The 13955-nt window shown below is 47.3% G+C and overlaps 1 protein-coding gene across 6 annotated transcripts; it reads left to right on the forward strand.

Moving 5' to 3' along the window:
* Positions 1–4112: 4112 nt before the first annotated feature.
* LOC309540070 (uncharacterized protein) lies at positions 4113–11013 on the forward strand. Of its 6 annotated transcripts, none has more exons than XM_082236718.1 (4): positions 4113–4213; positions 7146–7470; positions 8003–8167; positions 10354–11013. In XM_082236718.1, exons 1-4 carry the CDS (start codon positions 4190–4192, stop codon positions 10554–10556), a joined length of 717 nt encoding a protein of 238 aa, XP_082092844.1. In that variant the 5' UTR covers positions 4113–4189; the 3' UTR covers positions 10557–11013. The 6 variants fall into 6 exon arrangements, with proteins under 6 accessions (XP_082092844.1, XP_082092847.1, XP_082092842.1 ...); XM_082236716.1 differs by lacking the exon at positions 4113–4213 and adding an exon at positions 4286–4520; XM_082236720.1 differs by lacking the exon at positions 4113–4213 and adding an exon at positions 4600–4873.
* Positions 11014–13955: the final 2942 nt, after the last annotated feature.

Raw genomic sequence — 13955 nt, forward strand, 5'->3', positions numbered from 1 at the left:
CCTCCTCTATGTGACATCCTTTTATATATTTGAACATGGCTATCATATCACCCCTTAACCTCCTCTTCTGCAGGCTAAACATGCCCAGCTCCCTTAGCCGTTCCTCATAAGGCATCGTTTCCAGGCCTTTGACCATTTTGGTTGCCCTCCTCTGGACACGTTCCAGTTTGTCAGTGTCCCTCTTGAATTGTGGTGCCCAGAACTGGACACAGTACTCCAGGTGTGGTTTGACCAGAGCAGAATACAGTGGCACTATTACTTCCCTTGATCTAGATGCTATACTCCTATTGATGCAGCCCAGAATTGCATTGGCTTTTTTAGCTGCCGCGTCACACTGTTGGCTCATGTCAAGTTTGTGGTCAACCAAGACTCCTAGATCCTTTTCACATGTACTGCTCTCAAGCCAGGTGTCACCCATCTTGTATTTGTGCCTCTCATTTTTTTTGCCCAAGTGCAATACTTTACATTTCTCCCTGTTAAAATTCATCTTGTTTGTTTTTGCCCAGTTCTCTAATCTGTCAAGGTCGTTTTGAAGTGTGATCCTGTCCTCTGGGGTGTTAGCCACCCCTCCCAGTTTGGTGTCATCTGCAAATTTGATCAGGATGCCCTTGAGTCCATCATCCAAGTCGTTGATAAAGATGTTGAATAAGACCGGGCCCAAGACAGAACCCTGTGGCACCCCACTAGTCACTCTTCTCCAGGATGAAGAGGAACCATTGATGAGTACCCTTTGGGTTCGGTCAGTCAGCCAGTTACAAATCCACTGAGTGGTAGCATAGTCAAGACCGCATTTTACCAGCTTCTTTACAAGAATATCATGGGGCACCTTGTCAAATGCCTTGCTGAAATCAAGGTAGGCTACATCCACTGCGTTCCCTTCATCTACCAGGCTTGTAATTCTGTCAAAAAACGAGATCAGGTTAGTCTGACATGACTTATTTTTCAGAAATCCATGCTGACTATTGGTGATCACAGCATTCCTTTCTAGGTGCTCACAGACTGTTTGCTTAATGATCTGCTCCAGAATCTTCCCTGGTATTGATGTCAGACTGACTGGGCGGTAATTATTTGGGTCCTCTCTTTTCCCCTTTTTGAAAATAGGGACAACATTTGCCCTCCTCCAGTCTGCCGGGACTTCGCCTGTTCTCCAGGAATTCTCAAAGATGACTGCCAGTGGTTCTGAGATCACATCTGCCAGTTCTTTTAATACTCTTGGATGCAGTTCATCTGGCCCTGGAGACTTGAATACATCTAAACTAGCCAAATATTCTTGTACTATCTCCTTAGTTATTCTGGGCTGTGTTTCCTTTGCTGAATCATTTGCTCCAAATTCTTCAGGTCGGGCATTGTTTTCTTTATCGGAGAAGACTGAGGCAAAGAAGGCATTGAGTAGTTCAGCCCTTTCTGTGTCCCCTGTTTGCATTTCACCATCTTCTCCTCTGAGTGACCCCACAGTTTCTTTGTTCTTCCTTTTGCTACGAACATACCCATAAAAGCCTTTTTTGTTGCTTTTAACCTCTCTAGCAAGCCTGAGTTCATTCTGTGCTTTAGCTTTTCTGACTTTGTGTCTACACGTGCTGCCTCTTCTCGTTGTTTTCATATTTTCTGCCTTCTGGTCTTAACGCTTTAAAGTTATTTGTCCCTGGCTATACGATTCTCAATCATGTAAAAAATCATATGTCCTTCCATCCACCGAATACAGCTTTATTTGTAAATATATATCTTTTCAACTGTCTATTTACCAGAGCAGCTTTTCCTGACTTCATTCCAATCCAGGTTTATCATTTGAATTTAAATGATGCAGCAACTCCCAAGTTGTTAAATCACTCCCATCCGGGCTGTTGTCCAAACCTTTCTTTTGAGATTTAGTGACGCAGTGTCTTCCACGTTGTTGAGTTGTTACTATAGATTGTTGGGCAGACTGTTTGCAATATTGCAATGTAAATGAACTGTATTCCACAGATATAAATCATTTGGCGATCGATCAGCCTTCTCGGAGACCACACAATCCCCCCTTCATGGATATAAAGAATTTGATATAAAGGGTAATATAGCAAGCAGGGGAAGGAAATGTGTTAAAAACCAGAATAAGAAGTTGAGAGAAGTTGGGGGGGGGGGAATCTGGGGACTCTTCAGTATGTGATTTGATATGTTATTATAATGATGGAATTGTAAAACCTAATAAAAAATTATTTAAAAACAAGCAAACAATAAAGTTGAACGGAAGGCTCCAGAGAAACAAAAGGAAGTCCTTTTTTACACAGGTGGCGGAGGGCTTTGTGGGTGCCAGAGGAGGACCACAAGGATACCATTGGACCCACAGCACCACACTGTCAACTCCTCAAACAGGCTCACGATTTTAGGGCAGAAAAACTACCCAGATAGCGCATCTTCCCAGATAATTAGAAATAGCAGTGTTGCACACAAAATTCAACAAAGGTGTCTAACATTATAGATGCAGTGCCACTGGCTATTTAATACACAGCACATTTTCTCACCGGGTCTGGTTTCTGGGGCTCACTGAATGTACAGTGGTGCCCCGCAAGACGAAAAACCCGCTAGACGAAAGGGTTTTCCGTTTTTGCGTTGCTTCGCTAGACGAATTTCTCTATGGGCTTGCTTCGCAAGACGAAAAAGTCTTGCGAGTCTTGCCATTTTTTTTCACTCCCCCCCCCTTTTTTCTAAGCCGCTAATAGCCTTTTAGCCGCTAAGCCTTTAATAGCCGCTAAACTGCTAATAGCGCTAAGCCGCTAATAGGGTTGCTTCGCAAGACAAAAAAACCGCTAGACGAAGAGACTCGCGGAACGGATTATTTTCGTCTTGCGAGGCACCACTGTATATACTTCATAATAGCTGTTTATCAGCTCCATCTGGTACGCAGGCTGAGACCCTCCCTGCCTGTGGACTGTCTCACCAGAGTGGTGCATGCTCTGGTTATCTCTCGCTTGGACTACTACCATGCGCTCTACGTGGGGCTACCTTTGAAGGTGACCCAGAAACTACAACTAATCCAGAATGTGGCAGCTAGACTGGGGACTGGGAGCGGCCGCCGAGACCACATAACACTGGTCCTGAAAGACCTACACTGGCTCCCAGTACATTTCCGAGCACAATTCAAAGTGTTGGTGCTGACCTTTAAAGCCCAAAACGGCCTCAAAGGCCCAGTATACCTGAAGGAACGCCGACTTGGAACACTTCAGTTCAACTTCTGAGCAGGACGGCACTTAGATTCAAGTGCTCCAACAGGTATTTTTGACAGAAGTACATAATAATAATAATAATAATAATAATAATAATAATAATAATAATAATAATATATTTATACCCCGCCCATCTGGCTGGGTTTCTCCAGCCACTCTGGGCGGCTTCCAACAGAACACTAAAATACAATAACCTATTAAACATTAAAAGTTTCCTTAAACAGGGCTGCCTTCAGATGTCGTCCAAAAGTCGGGTAGTTGTTCTCTGACATCTGATGGGAGGGCGTTCCACAGGGCGGGTGCCACCACCGAGAAGGCCCTCTGCCTGGTTCCCTGTAACTTGGCTTCTCGCAATGAGGGAACCACCAGAAGGCCCTCGGCGCTGGACCTCAGCGTCCAGGCAGAACGATGGAGGTGGAGATGCTCCTTCAGGTATACTGGGCTGAGGCCCAGTATAAGTTTAGGGCTTTAAAGGTCAGCACCAACACTTTGAATTGTGCTCGGAAACGTACTGGGAGCCAATGCAGATCTCTCAGGACTGGTGTTATGTGGTCTCGGCAGCCGCTCCCAGTCACCAGTCTAGCTGCCGCATTCTGGATTAGTTGCAGTTTCTGGGTCACCTTCAAAGGTAGCCCCACATAGAGCACATTGCAGTAGTCCAAGCGGGAGATAACCAGAGCATGCACCACTCTGGCGAGACAGTCCGCGGGCAGGGAGGGTCTCATCCTGCATGCCAGATGGAGCTGGTAGACAGCTGTCCTGGACAGGGAATTGACCTGCGCCTCCATGGACAGCTGTGAGTCCAAAATGACTCCCAGGCTGCGCACCTGGTCCTTCAGGGGCACAGTTACCCCATTCAGGATCAGGGAATCCTCCACACCCGCCCGCGTCTCGTCCCCCAAAAACAGTACTTCTGTCTTGTCAGGATTCAACCTCAGGATATACCCACTGTTTCGTGGAATTCTTCAGCACATCAGAAGGATACAGAAATGCTTCATAAGCCCATCTATATGGTGAATAGAATTGTATAACAACAATTGCTATAGAGCAGTGATCATAAAGGTATCCAAGCTGGCGGCCATCTCTGCCTCTCGAGGGAGCAAGTTCCACCGTTCGGCCATGTGGCGGGCCTACGGTTCCCCATCCCTGGCGCTGATGTGATCGATGCGCCGGCAGTTGTGGCAACAGAACAGTTGCCCTTCCATTGTTTTGCCACAGAGGTTCTCTGACCTGCTGTCGCTTCCACGCGCGCTGGTCTGCGCACAGCCACATGGGACTGGAGGGAAACGCGCAGCCATGTCGGTACAGAACGAAGTCCCGGTGAGCCGCCATGCGCAGGGCGCAAGGCGACCGTGGGGAGGTTGTGGTTGGGGCTGGAGAGCGCAAACCCCCTTGGGCGCGCAACAGTTGAGGCTGGGCCTGAGGAACAGGCCTGAGGCGCCGGCATCGTTGGTGCGCAGGCGAAAGCCTTGCGCCTCGGGCGTCCGTGTATGTGGCAAAGCGAAGGCCTTTCCGAAGGCTGGAGCAAGCCATGAGGCCAGAGTCCAGAATCCATGCCATAAATGAGAGGTTAGGCCTCGGATTGAGGCCCTAGGAAGCATGGGCTTCTCGCAGGGCCTTCCCAAGACATTTCGCGGCCTGAGGCGGAGGACAAGATGGCGCCCTTCCCCAAGGTTCGCAGACACAGGAGCCACAACCTATATGGCGGCCGTTCTCTCATGATAAAAAAATGGGATATCCCTCCCAAGTATCCCTATTTTCCAGAGACAATCCCAGATTTACAGAAGCCGTAAATTTTTTGAGCCTGGAATGTCCCACCTTCCCTTATGATGTCCCTATTTTTAATCTCTGTTGGAAGCCACAGGGTACAAATAATTTATTATTATTATTATTATTATTATTATTATTATTATTATTATTATTATTATGTTGGAGGGTCTAAAGCAGTGGTTCCCAACGTTGTTGGTTTTTTGGGGGTTTTTTTTGCCATGCCTCACCTAAGCATTGCTCAAATGCTGGTGCCACCCACCACCCCCTGTGACATATACCGTATTTTTCGCTCTATAACACGCACCAGACCATAACACGCACATAGTTTTTAGAGGAAGAAAACAAGAAAAAAATATTCTAAACGAAATAGTGGATATATGATTTTTGTGGTTCATGCTGTGGCCACAGACATGTGATCTGACAGTGAGTTTGGAGTAGCCCAATGCAAAAATCCTGAGGATCCATGTGGATCCATGCTTTGTAACCACGGAGGAGGGAAGGAAGGGGAACCATGGATCCTCTGCTCACGACTGCAGCAGATCCCCCCCGCCACCCGCAGGCACTCGCTCCATAACACGCACAGACATTTCCCCTTACTTTCTAGGAGGAAAAAAGTGAGTGTTATGGTGCAAAAAATACGGTAATTCTTATTATTCAAATAGTGAACTCCTGTTCACGTGGAGGAAGCCTAAAAGGCCATTAACTGTTAATAACTCGTTCTCGAATTGCCCCCCCCCTTAATATGCCCCATGTTGGGAACCGCGGGTCTAGAGTTATCCGACCCCCAGAGCCAAGGAGATCAGTAACTAGGCAACCTTCAGAAAACATCTGAAGGCAGTCCTGTATAGGGATGTTTTTTTAAAGCATTTAATTATGTTTTTATGTATGTCGGAGGCCATCCAGAGTGGCTGGGCCAACCCAGTCAGATGGGCGGGGTCTAAATAATAAAATGATGGTGGTGGTGGTGGAGGAGGAATAGGACATCCCTATTTGCGTCGGAGAAATGTTTTTCTGGGATACTTTCGAGGTATGCACATGGGGCCAAAGACAGCTTCAGATTTTCCACGGGAAGGAGGCCTGCAGCCCGGTCTTATTCAACATCTTTATCAACGACTTGGATGATGGACTCAAGGGCATCCTGATCAAATTTGCAAATGACACCAAACTGGGAGAGGTGGCTAACACCCCAGAGGACAGGATCACACTTCAAAACGACCTTGACAGATTAGAGACCTGGGCCAAAACAAACAAGATGAACTTTAACAGGGAGAAATGTAAAGTATTGCACTTGGGCAAAAAAAATGAGAGGCACAAATACAAGATGGGTGACACCTGGCTTGAGAGCAGTACATGTGAAAAGGATTTAGGAGTCTTGGTTGACCACAAACTTGACATGAGCCAACAGTGTGACACGGCAGCTAAAAAAGCCAATGCAATTCTGGGCTGCATCAATAGGAGTATAGCATCTAGATCAAGGGAAGTAATATTGCCACTGTATTCTGCTCTGGTCAGACCTCACCTGGAGTACTGTGTCCAGTTCTGGGCACCACAATTCAAGAAGGACACTGACAAACTGGAACGTGTCCAGAGGAGGGCAACCAAAATGGTCAAAGGCCTGGAAACGATGCCTTATGAGGAACGGCTAAGGGAGCTGGGCATGTTTAGCCTGGAGAAGAGGAGGTTAAGGGGTGATATGATAGCCACGTTCAAATATATAAAAGGATGTCACATAGAGGAGGGAGAAAGGTTGTTTTCTGCTGCTCCAGAGAAGCAGACACGGAGCAATGGATCCAAACTACAAGAAAGAAGATTCCACCTAAACACTAGGAAGAACTTCCTGACAGTAAGAGCTGTTTGACAGTGGAATTTGCTGCCAAGGAGTGTGGTGGAGTCTCCTTCTTTGACAACCATATGTCAGGAGTGCTCTGATGGTGTTTCCTGCTTGGCAGGGGGTTGGACTCGATGGCCCTTGTGGTCTCTTCCAACTCTATGATTCTATGAATTGTGAAAAATAGCTTCCTGGGTGCATTGAGAGCCACAGTGGGCAGGACACAGAGAACCAGAGAGTTGGAAGGGACCCCTGGAGGTCCTCTAGTCCAACCCCCTGCAACGCAGAAACCTCAACCCGAGCGTCTCTGGCATGTATGGAACTGGCCCCACCCTTTGTCTTTGCAGGAGGCCCACGTGTGCAAGTCGCACCAAGAATCGATCCAGTCTGCAGAGGTGCTGAGTGTCCTGCTGGCGTCGAAAGGCGTGCGGGCCCGCTCCGTCCACGAACAGCTCAACGGCTTGTCTCTGTCCACCATCTACTGCCTGCTGGCCGCTCTGATGCAATGCCTGAGCCTGGCTAGCCTCTGCGTGGCCATTTCCCTGCTCAAGTGGGTGGCCGTGGTTCAATATCCGTACACCAGGCAGCCAAAGCGGTGGGTGACGTACGATTTCGGGGTGCCCGACGTGATGGAAGTGTACGAGACAGAGCAACCCAACGGCACACGCATTCGTAAGAGGGCCTTCTCTCCCAAACAGTCCCTGCTCCTGCGCTGTTTCAGGGTGGGTGGGGATTCTGTACCAAGGGACCCCAAATCTTTTTGGGGGGAGGCTTTGGCAGTTTGGGTGAAAAAATGGGTACGAATTGATTCCGTTTTTTGAGCAGATGCGTTGTGCTTTACAGAGCCTAGGGCTTGCCGATCAGAAGGTTGGCGGTTTGAATCCCCACGACGGGGTGAGCTCCCGTTGTTCGGTCCCAGCTCCTGCCAACCTAGGAGTTCGAAAGCACGTCAAAGTGCAAGTAGATAAATAGGCACCACTCCAGCAGGAAGGTAAACAGCATTTCCGTGCTCTGCTCTGGTTCGTCAGAAGCGGCTGAGTCATGCTGGCCACATGACCCGGAAGCTGTATGCCAGCTCCCTCGGCCAATAAAGCGAGATGAGTGCCGCAACCCCAGAGTCGTCCACGACTGGACCTAACTGTCAGGGGTACCTTTACCTTTACAGTTTGCCATATGAATTTCCCTCTCCTTTCTATTCCGACAGCGGATGTTCATTTCTTTCCCAACACTGCTTTCGTGCCGTGGTTTATCAGCATTTGTTTCGTGGGCATGTTCTTGGGCTTTGCGGCTTTTCTCCTGGATTTCATGGAGATTGAGATCCTAGGCAAACATAAAACAGCCGTTGCTACTTCCCTGCACATTTTGTCAGGTAATTTGCCAGTTTCTACGTAGACTTGTCGGTTCTTTTGCATAAGGGACAGTTTCAACTCAACGCATAATTGCATTGGTATTAAAAAAATTGAGCAAGGGAAATCTTCAGTTTGCATGCATAGCAGGCTCACAGAAGAGAGCGGCCCTTGCGCGCTTTGTCGCGACTCGACGTGTTCCATGGCTCACAGAACAATAAGTGACTGTTGTGGGGAATGGAAAACTGAGGTGGAGGAATGCAATGGGGAAATCTGGGAGAGGGCATGGCTGGCTTGAACCCTGGACAGGAACACCCCACACAGCAATGTGTTATTGCAGGTCTTGATAGTTTTCATGGTTGTTGTGGAAGATGCACCAGTGAATAAGGCACAAGACACAGAAAATTCCCAAAGAGCCCACAGTCAAAATCTAGGTGTCAGTGAGAGAACAAACGTAATGGGTATAAATTTTCTGGATGTGCCTTGCACATTTATCCACAAAGAGAAGGCAGAGTAGATTTTAAATTTAATTTATACCTGACCCACCCATTTCTCTCCAATTGGGCACTGTGAGGTTACAATGTGACTGAGAGTAGTTTAATAAAACTTTGCATGCCATGCTGGTGGAATCTACAAACATATAAAAACTGTTTTGAAAATGCTTTTCATAAGTGTTTTTAAAAATACAGTGAGTTTTCCATAAGTTTTGCCATCACCGTCTAGTGTCACATTGTATATTGTACTTAGAACACACTTAAAATGTTTTATTTGCCGCTGTATAGCTGAGTCTATAGTGAGAAGCGGATTGTGGGGGATTTAATGCAGACAAATTCAACTAAGCATAGATTGCCAGCAGGCAACGGGGTTAAGAATGCTGTCGTATTTGTCTGCATTAATTTTCTCACACCCTACATGCCTCACATTTACATCAACAACAGGGTATCAATAATCCCAAACTGGGCTGAACCTTTGTGGAAAGGCTGTAGCTCCACTGTAAAGGGTCTGTCTTCCACACAGTGGCTCCCAGCTTCCTTCCCTGGCATCTCTAGGTAGGACTGGGAACAACCCTTACCTGAAATTCTGGAGAGCTGCTGCCAGTCAGTGTTGACAACACTGCGTCAAATGGACCAATGGTGAGAGCCAGTGTGGTGTGGTGGTTAAGAGCGGTGGACTTGTAATCTGGGGAACTGGGTTCGCGTCTCCGCTCCTCCACATGCAGCTGCTGGGTGACTTTGGGCTAGTCACACTTCTCTGAAGTCTCTCAGCCTCACTCACCTCACAGAGTGTTTGTGGTGGGGGAGGAAGGGAAAGGAGATTGTGAGCCGCTTGGAGACTCCTTTGGGTAGTGATAAAGCGGGATATCAAATCCAAACTCTTCTTTAAAAAAATAATTAAAAAATGGACCAATGGTTTGACACTGTATAAGGCAGCTTCTTGCAGTGATGGGGGCTAGAGCCTTCTCCATGGTGGTTCCCTGGTTGTGGAACTGACACCCTCTGGCGATAAGGCGATCCCTCTCCATAACAGAAGGCAATAATATACCCATTTTCATGCAGGCATTTGGGTGCAACACTCTAGGTGGAATCTGTTTTCTTTTTATTGCTGCTGAACTGTTTTATTGGTTGAATGGCTTTTAACTGACATTTAGATTTTATTTGTTTTAAATAGTCTTGTGCATCACCCAGAATGGGCCACTGGCTTGATCCTGCAGGGCTCAGGATAGATAGTGAAATATACTCAGAGTCGAGAGTGGATTTCATGCTCTTTATTCAGCTCATAGTGGTGAGGAGGAATAGGAGTTCCCCAGAATGTCTGCTTTATATACATTATTTACATAATGGGCCCCACGTGATTGGCTAATTCTGGGATTCACCTGTAGGCCAATCAGGTTGTGGATTCACTTCCACCTGGAGCTGGATTGGGTGGCTCCTGTGGACCAATCAGACTGCTGCAATCTGGGTCCTATTGTTCTAGGACCAATCATACTGCTGCACTTTGGATCCTATTCAACTCAGTACATAACAGACAGACAGACAGACAGACAGATAGATGGAATTTAAGCACTGTGCATGGCTTTCCAGAACCAACAGCTGTCAATAGATAAGCTCATAGCTGCCCTGCCTGCCTGTTCCATCTCTATGACACAAACAGGAAGAATTGGACTCTAACGAGACCTTTCTAATGGCCTTTCTTTCCCCTCCCTCTTCAGGCATCTTCCTTCTAATCCTCATTGGAATCTGTTGCTGGTGTTTTGTGACGGTTAACGAACGGATCTACATGGATGATCTGATGAACGCTGAGTTGGTCAGTTTCCTAGGAGAGAGTTTTTATATCGCCCTGCTGTCCCTTGCTTTCGCGAGCTTAGCTAGCACGCTAAGCTTTCTGGCGATGAAGCTCAGCAGACAAGAATAGCGTCAGCGCAGCCGAAAACGGCGGAGAGAAGCCCACAAACCGCTGCACAGTCTAAACACCCTGCCAATGGTCCGGTTTGGATGCAGCAGTCCCTGGTTCAGAAACCATGGTTTGTGAAGCCTGAAACAAAGGTGAAAACTATGAATTCACCCCTACCCTCATGTGGAAAGTCCTGGTTTGTTTTAAGTTCCAAAAGGGGGACTCTGCTTTGCTGTTAGTGTCCCAGCTAGGATATTAAGCGATGATTGTCAAATAGAGTTGTGTGTAGTGGGGAATTCTGGTTTAAAGAAAACCTGCCAGAGCAGGAGGGGAGGCGCAATAGATGCCCAGCTCTTGTTCCTAGCTGCTGTTTATGAAGGTGAGAAGATTGCATCCAAATCTGCCTATCGTTGTGACCACCAACCAAATCACACTGCTTTTCAATAAAGGTTGGCAAATAAACCTAGGCAAGAAACAACGTCTTGTTTGGTGTTCTGTTCCAAAACCACCAGTTCCAGGTTTATGTATCCTGCCTCCAGGAACCAGCAGAAGTTTGGGTGTTAAGTTGTGGGTGAACATATCAGACGACACAGCGATTCTTAGACAGCTCTTGTTTATTCGCAGGCCAGAACAGAACTGGGCTGAAGGGTTCAGCCAACCTGCTTATATAGAGCTCCACTACAAAGCAACAGTGAAATATACTCAGAGTCGCAAAGTGATTTCATGCTCTTTATCCAGCTCATAGTGGTGAGGAGGAATGAATGAAAGTCCCCTCACAGTATCTGCTTTATATACATTATTTACACAATGGGCTGTACATGATTGGCTAATTCCGGAATTCTACTGTAAGCCAATCAGGTTGTGGATTCACTTCTATCTGGAGCAGGATTGGGTGGTTCCTGCCAACCAATCATACTGCTGCATTGTTCTAGGACCAATCAGACTGCTGCATTATGAATCCAATTGTTCTAGGACCAATCAGACTGCTGCATTTTGGATCCTATTGTTCTAGGACCAATCAGACTGCTGCAGTTTGGATCCTATTCAACTCAGTACATAACAAACAGTAACAACTTTCTGTAACTATCCAATCACTGAACATCACTTTCAATTCCTTATTTGCATATGTGGACCTGAGTGAAAACTATCTACAGTATCCCCCTGCTGGCCCAGGGTGAGAACTTCAGTACATAACATTGGGTACCACTTCTTAAGCAGCGATGTGGAGGATCGAAAGGAGGAGAGGCAACAACAGGGGAGGAATTGTTTGCTAAAGAGCTAGTGCCCCTGAAAATACATTTGCACGGCTTAGGACTGTAGGAGTCATCTCTTTTTTTCCAAGATGATGTCAGCGTCATCTCCTAAGATTTCAGAAGTGGGCAGGAGCCAAGTCTTCCTTTCTCCCCGTGTTGCAATGCCACCTTGTTTCATGGTCCACATCAGGTTAGCATGATGTTTGCAACATCGGGTGGGGAGGAGAGGCCCCCCAAGGCAGCCTTAGAGCAAGGAAAATCTGCTGGAAGTGAAAGCAGCTAGCTATTCATCTCATCAGCATACATCAGGCATACAGCCCTGATGCCATTGAAAAAGCAGTTTCGGGAGGTGAGAAGGAATTTGGAGTGAAGAAGCAGGGCAAGTAACTTAACCCATTCTATGTCTACAGATTCTCTGGTTTGCCTCCCCCACTCCCACCCCAGCACCACCGCGGTCCAAAAATCTGTGTTCTGCTTTCATTTGAACTGCATTGGGAGACACCCATTTGGGCAGAGAAGCTGCAGACGGGAAATTTATTTTTGATTCTCTGCCCCTCTCCAGAATCTGCCTTTCCTTCATTAAGAAACAGCGCTGGGCAATGCTTAATTTTATATACATGTCCTGTTATTCAGCCCTCAATTCCCAGCTCTTTATAAAACTACTGAAAACTGCAGCTGGAGAATGCGCCATAACATTTGGTGGGATGGGGTATGCACCGACTCCTTGTACCACAGACAAATTTGAGTCTTTTTAGTGCAAGTCAGCAAGTCGAGAGTCATGTTTTCTCAGCCTAACCTACCTCTCAGGCTTGTCGTGAGGATAAAATGGGGAAGGGGGGAACAGTGCCACCTTGAGTTCATGGGAGGAAAAGGCGGAGGAAAAATATAATACTGCAATATTTTTGTAGAAAAAATATATCAGGAGCGGCCTGCAGTCTCACCAGCGAAATAAAAAGGTAAAGGTAAAGGGACCCCTGACCATTAGGTCCAGTCGTGACCGACTCTGGGGTTGCGGCGCTCATCTCGCTTTATTGACCGAGGGAGCCGGCGTACAGCTTCCGGGTCATGTGGCCAGCATGACTAAGCCGCTTCTGGCGAACCAGAGCAGCGCACGGAAAGGCCGTTTACCTTCCCGCTGGAGCGGTACCTATTTATCTACTTGCACTTTGAGGTGCTTTCGAACTGCTAGGTTGGCAGGAGCAGGAACCAAGCAATGGGAGCTCACCCCATCGCGGGGATTCGAACCGCCGACCTTCTGATCAGCAAGTCCTAGGCTCTGTGGTTTAACCCACAGCACCACCCGCATCCCTTAACCACCGAAATAGCTTTGTGCAAATAAATCAGGACGCTCATTGCTGTATGACTGCCCCGTAAACAAAGCAGAACAAATGCTCTGTAAAGGCCGGGCGCTGTCTAGCCCCCTCATAAGCCTTGTGCAATCAACTCGGGAGGAACCCTGATTAAACAGCTTGTCTGGAGGGGGTCTGTACTGTCGTGGTCCAAAAATGGGACAATCTGTGCCTTGCCCAGGGGATGGCAGCAGTGTCTCTCGGATTTCTGCGTGACACATCTCTATAGCAACCGTTCACAAGCATGGCAGTGGAACTCTGGAGGGCAACAGCAAGGTTACTCGAAACTCCGCTGCTGCAATTCAAAGAGCAGGTTGGCTTGCCCAGAGTCGAGCCGCTTAGTGAAAGTTTCATTACCTATTCTTCCCTTAATTTCCCCACCACCAAAGTCATGCGCTGGACGCCTCAGGCTCTGGATCCCATTTCTGCCCACAGGTTCCCAGGGCTCTTTGCCTCCATTCGAGGTTAATCATTCACTTTTTAATTTCATTTCTTTATTTATTTCACCGAGCCAACGGTTTGTATGAATAGAGTCATTGTGCGCAGCGGGAACGAGCCCCAAACCCCAAACAATGGAGCAATGAAAAAAAGAGAGAGGAAGGGGAAAGAAGAGATGTCCAAAAAGTGCTCCAGCTGATGATAACAGGAGCTAAGCAGAGCGGCTGCGGGTGCAGACTCCATAAACTGGGTGCCAGGATTATACGTAACTCGTTCCCCAACTTTTATTTCAACCCACCCTGTTCGTTCCACTGTGCATCCGCGCTAATCAAGCAAACTCCTCTGCAGATGATTATTACTGCATGTAGGATAATCTCAGT

The sequence above is a fragment of the Podarcis vaucheri genome (genome assembly GCF_965113315.1).
Source record: "Podarcis vaucheri genome assembly, chromosome: 9".
Classification (NCBI taxonomy): domain Eukaryota; kingdom Metazoa; phylum Chordata; class Lepidosauria; order Squamata; family Lacertidae; genus Podarcis; species Podarcis vaucheri.

Excerpts from the sequence above, each read along its gene's own strand:
- LOC309540070 (XM_082236716.1), top strand. The coding sequence starts at position 4,365 with ATGCGCCGGCAGTTGTGGCAACAGAACAGTTGCCCTTCCATTGTTTTG. Across the intron at positions 7,471-8,002 it reads ACCCAACGGCACACGCATTC|CGGATGTTCATTTCTTTCCC; the intron begins GTAAGAGGGCCT and ends CTATTCCGACAG. Across the intron at positions 8,168-10,353 it reads TTCCCTGCACATTTTGTCAG|GCATCTTCCTTCTAATCCTC; the intron begins GTAATTTGCCAG and ends CTCCCTCTTCAG.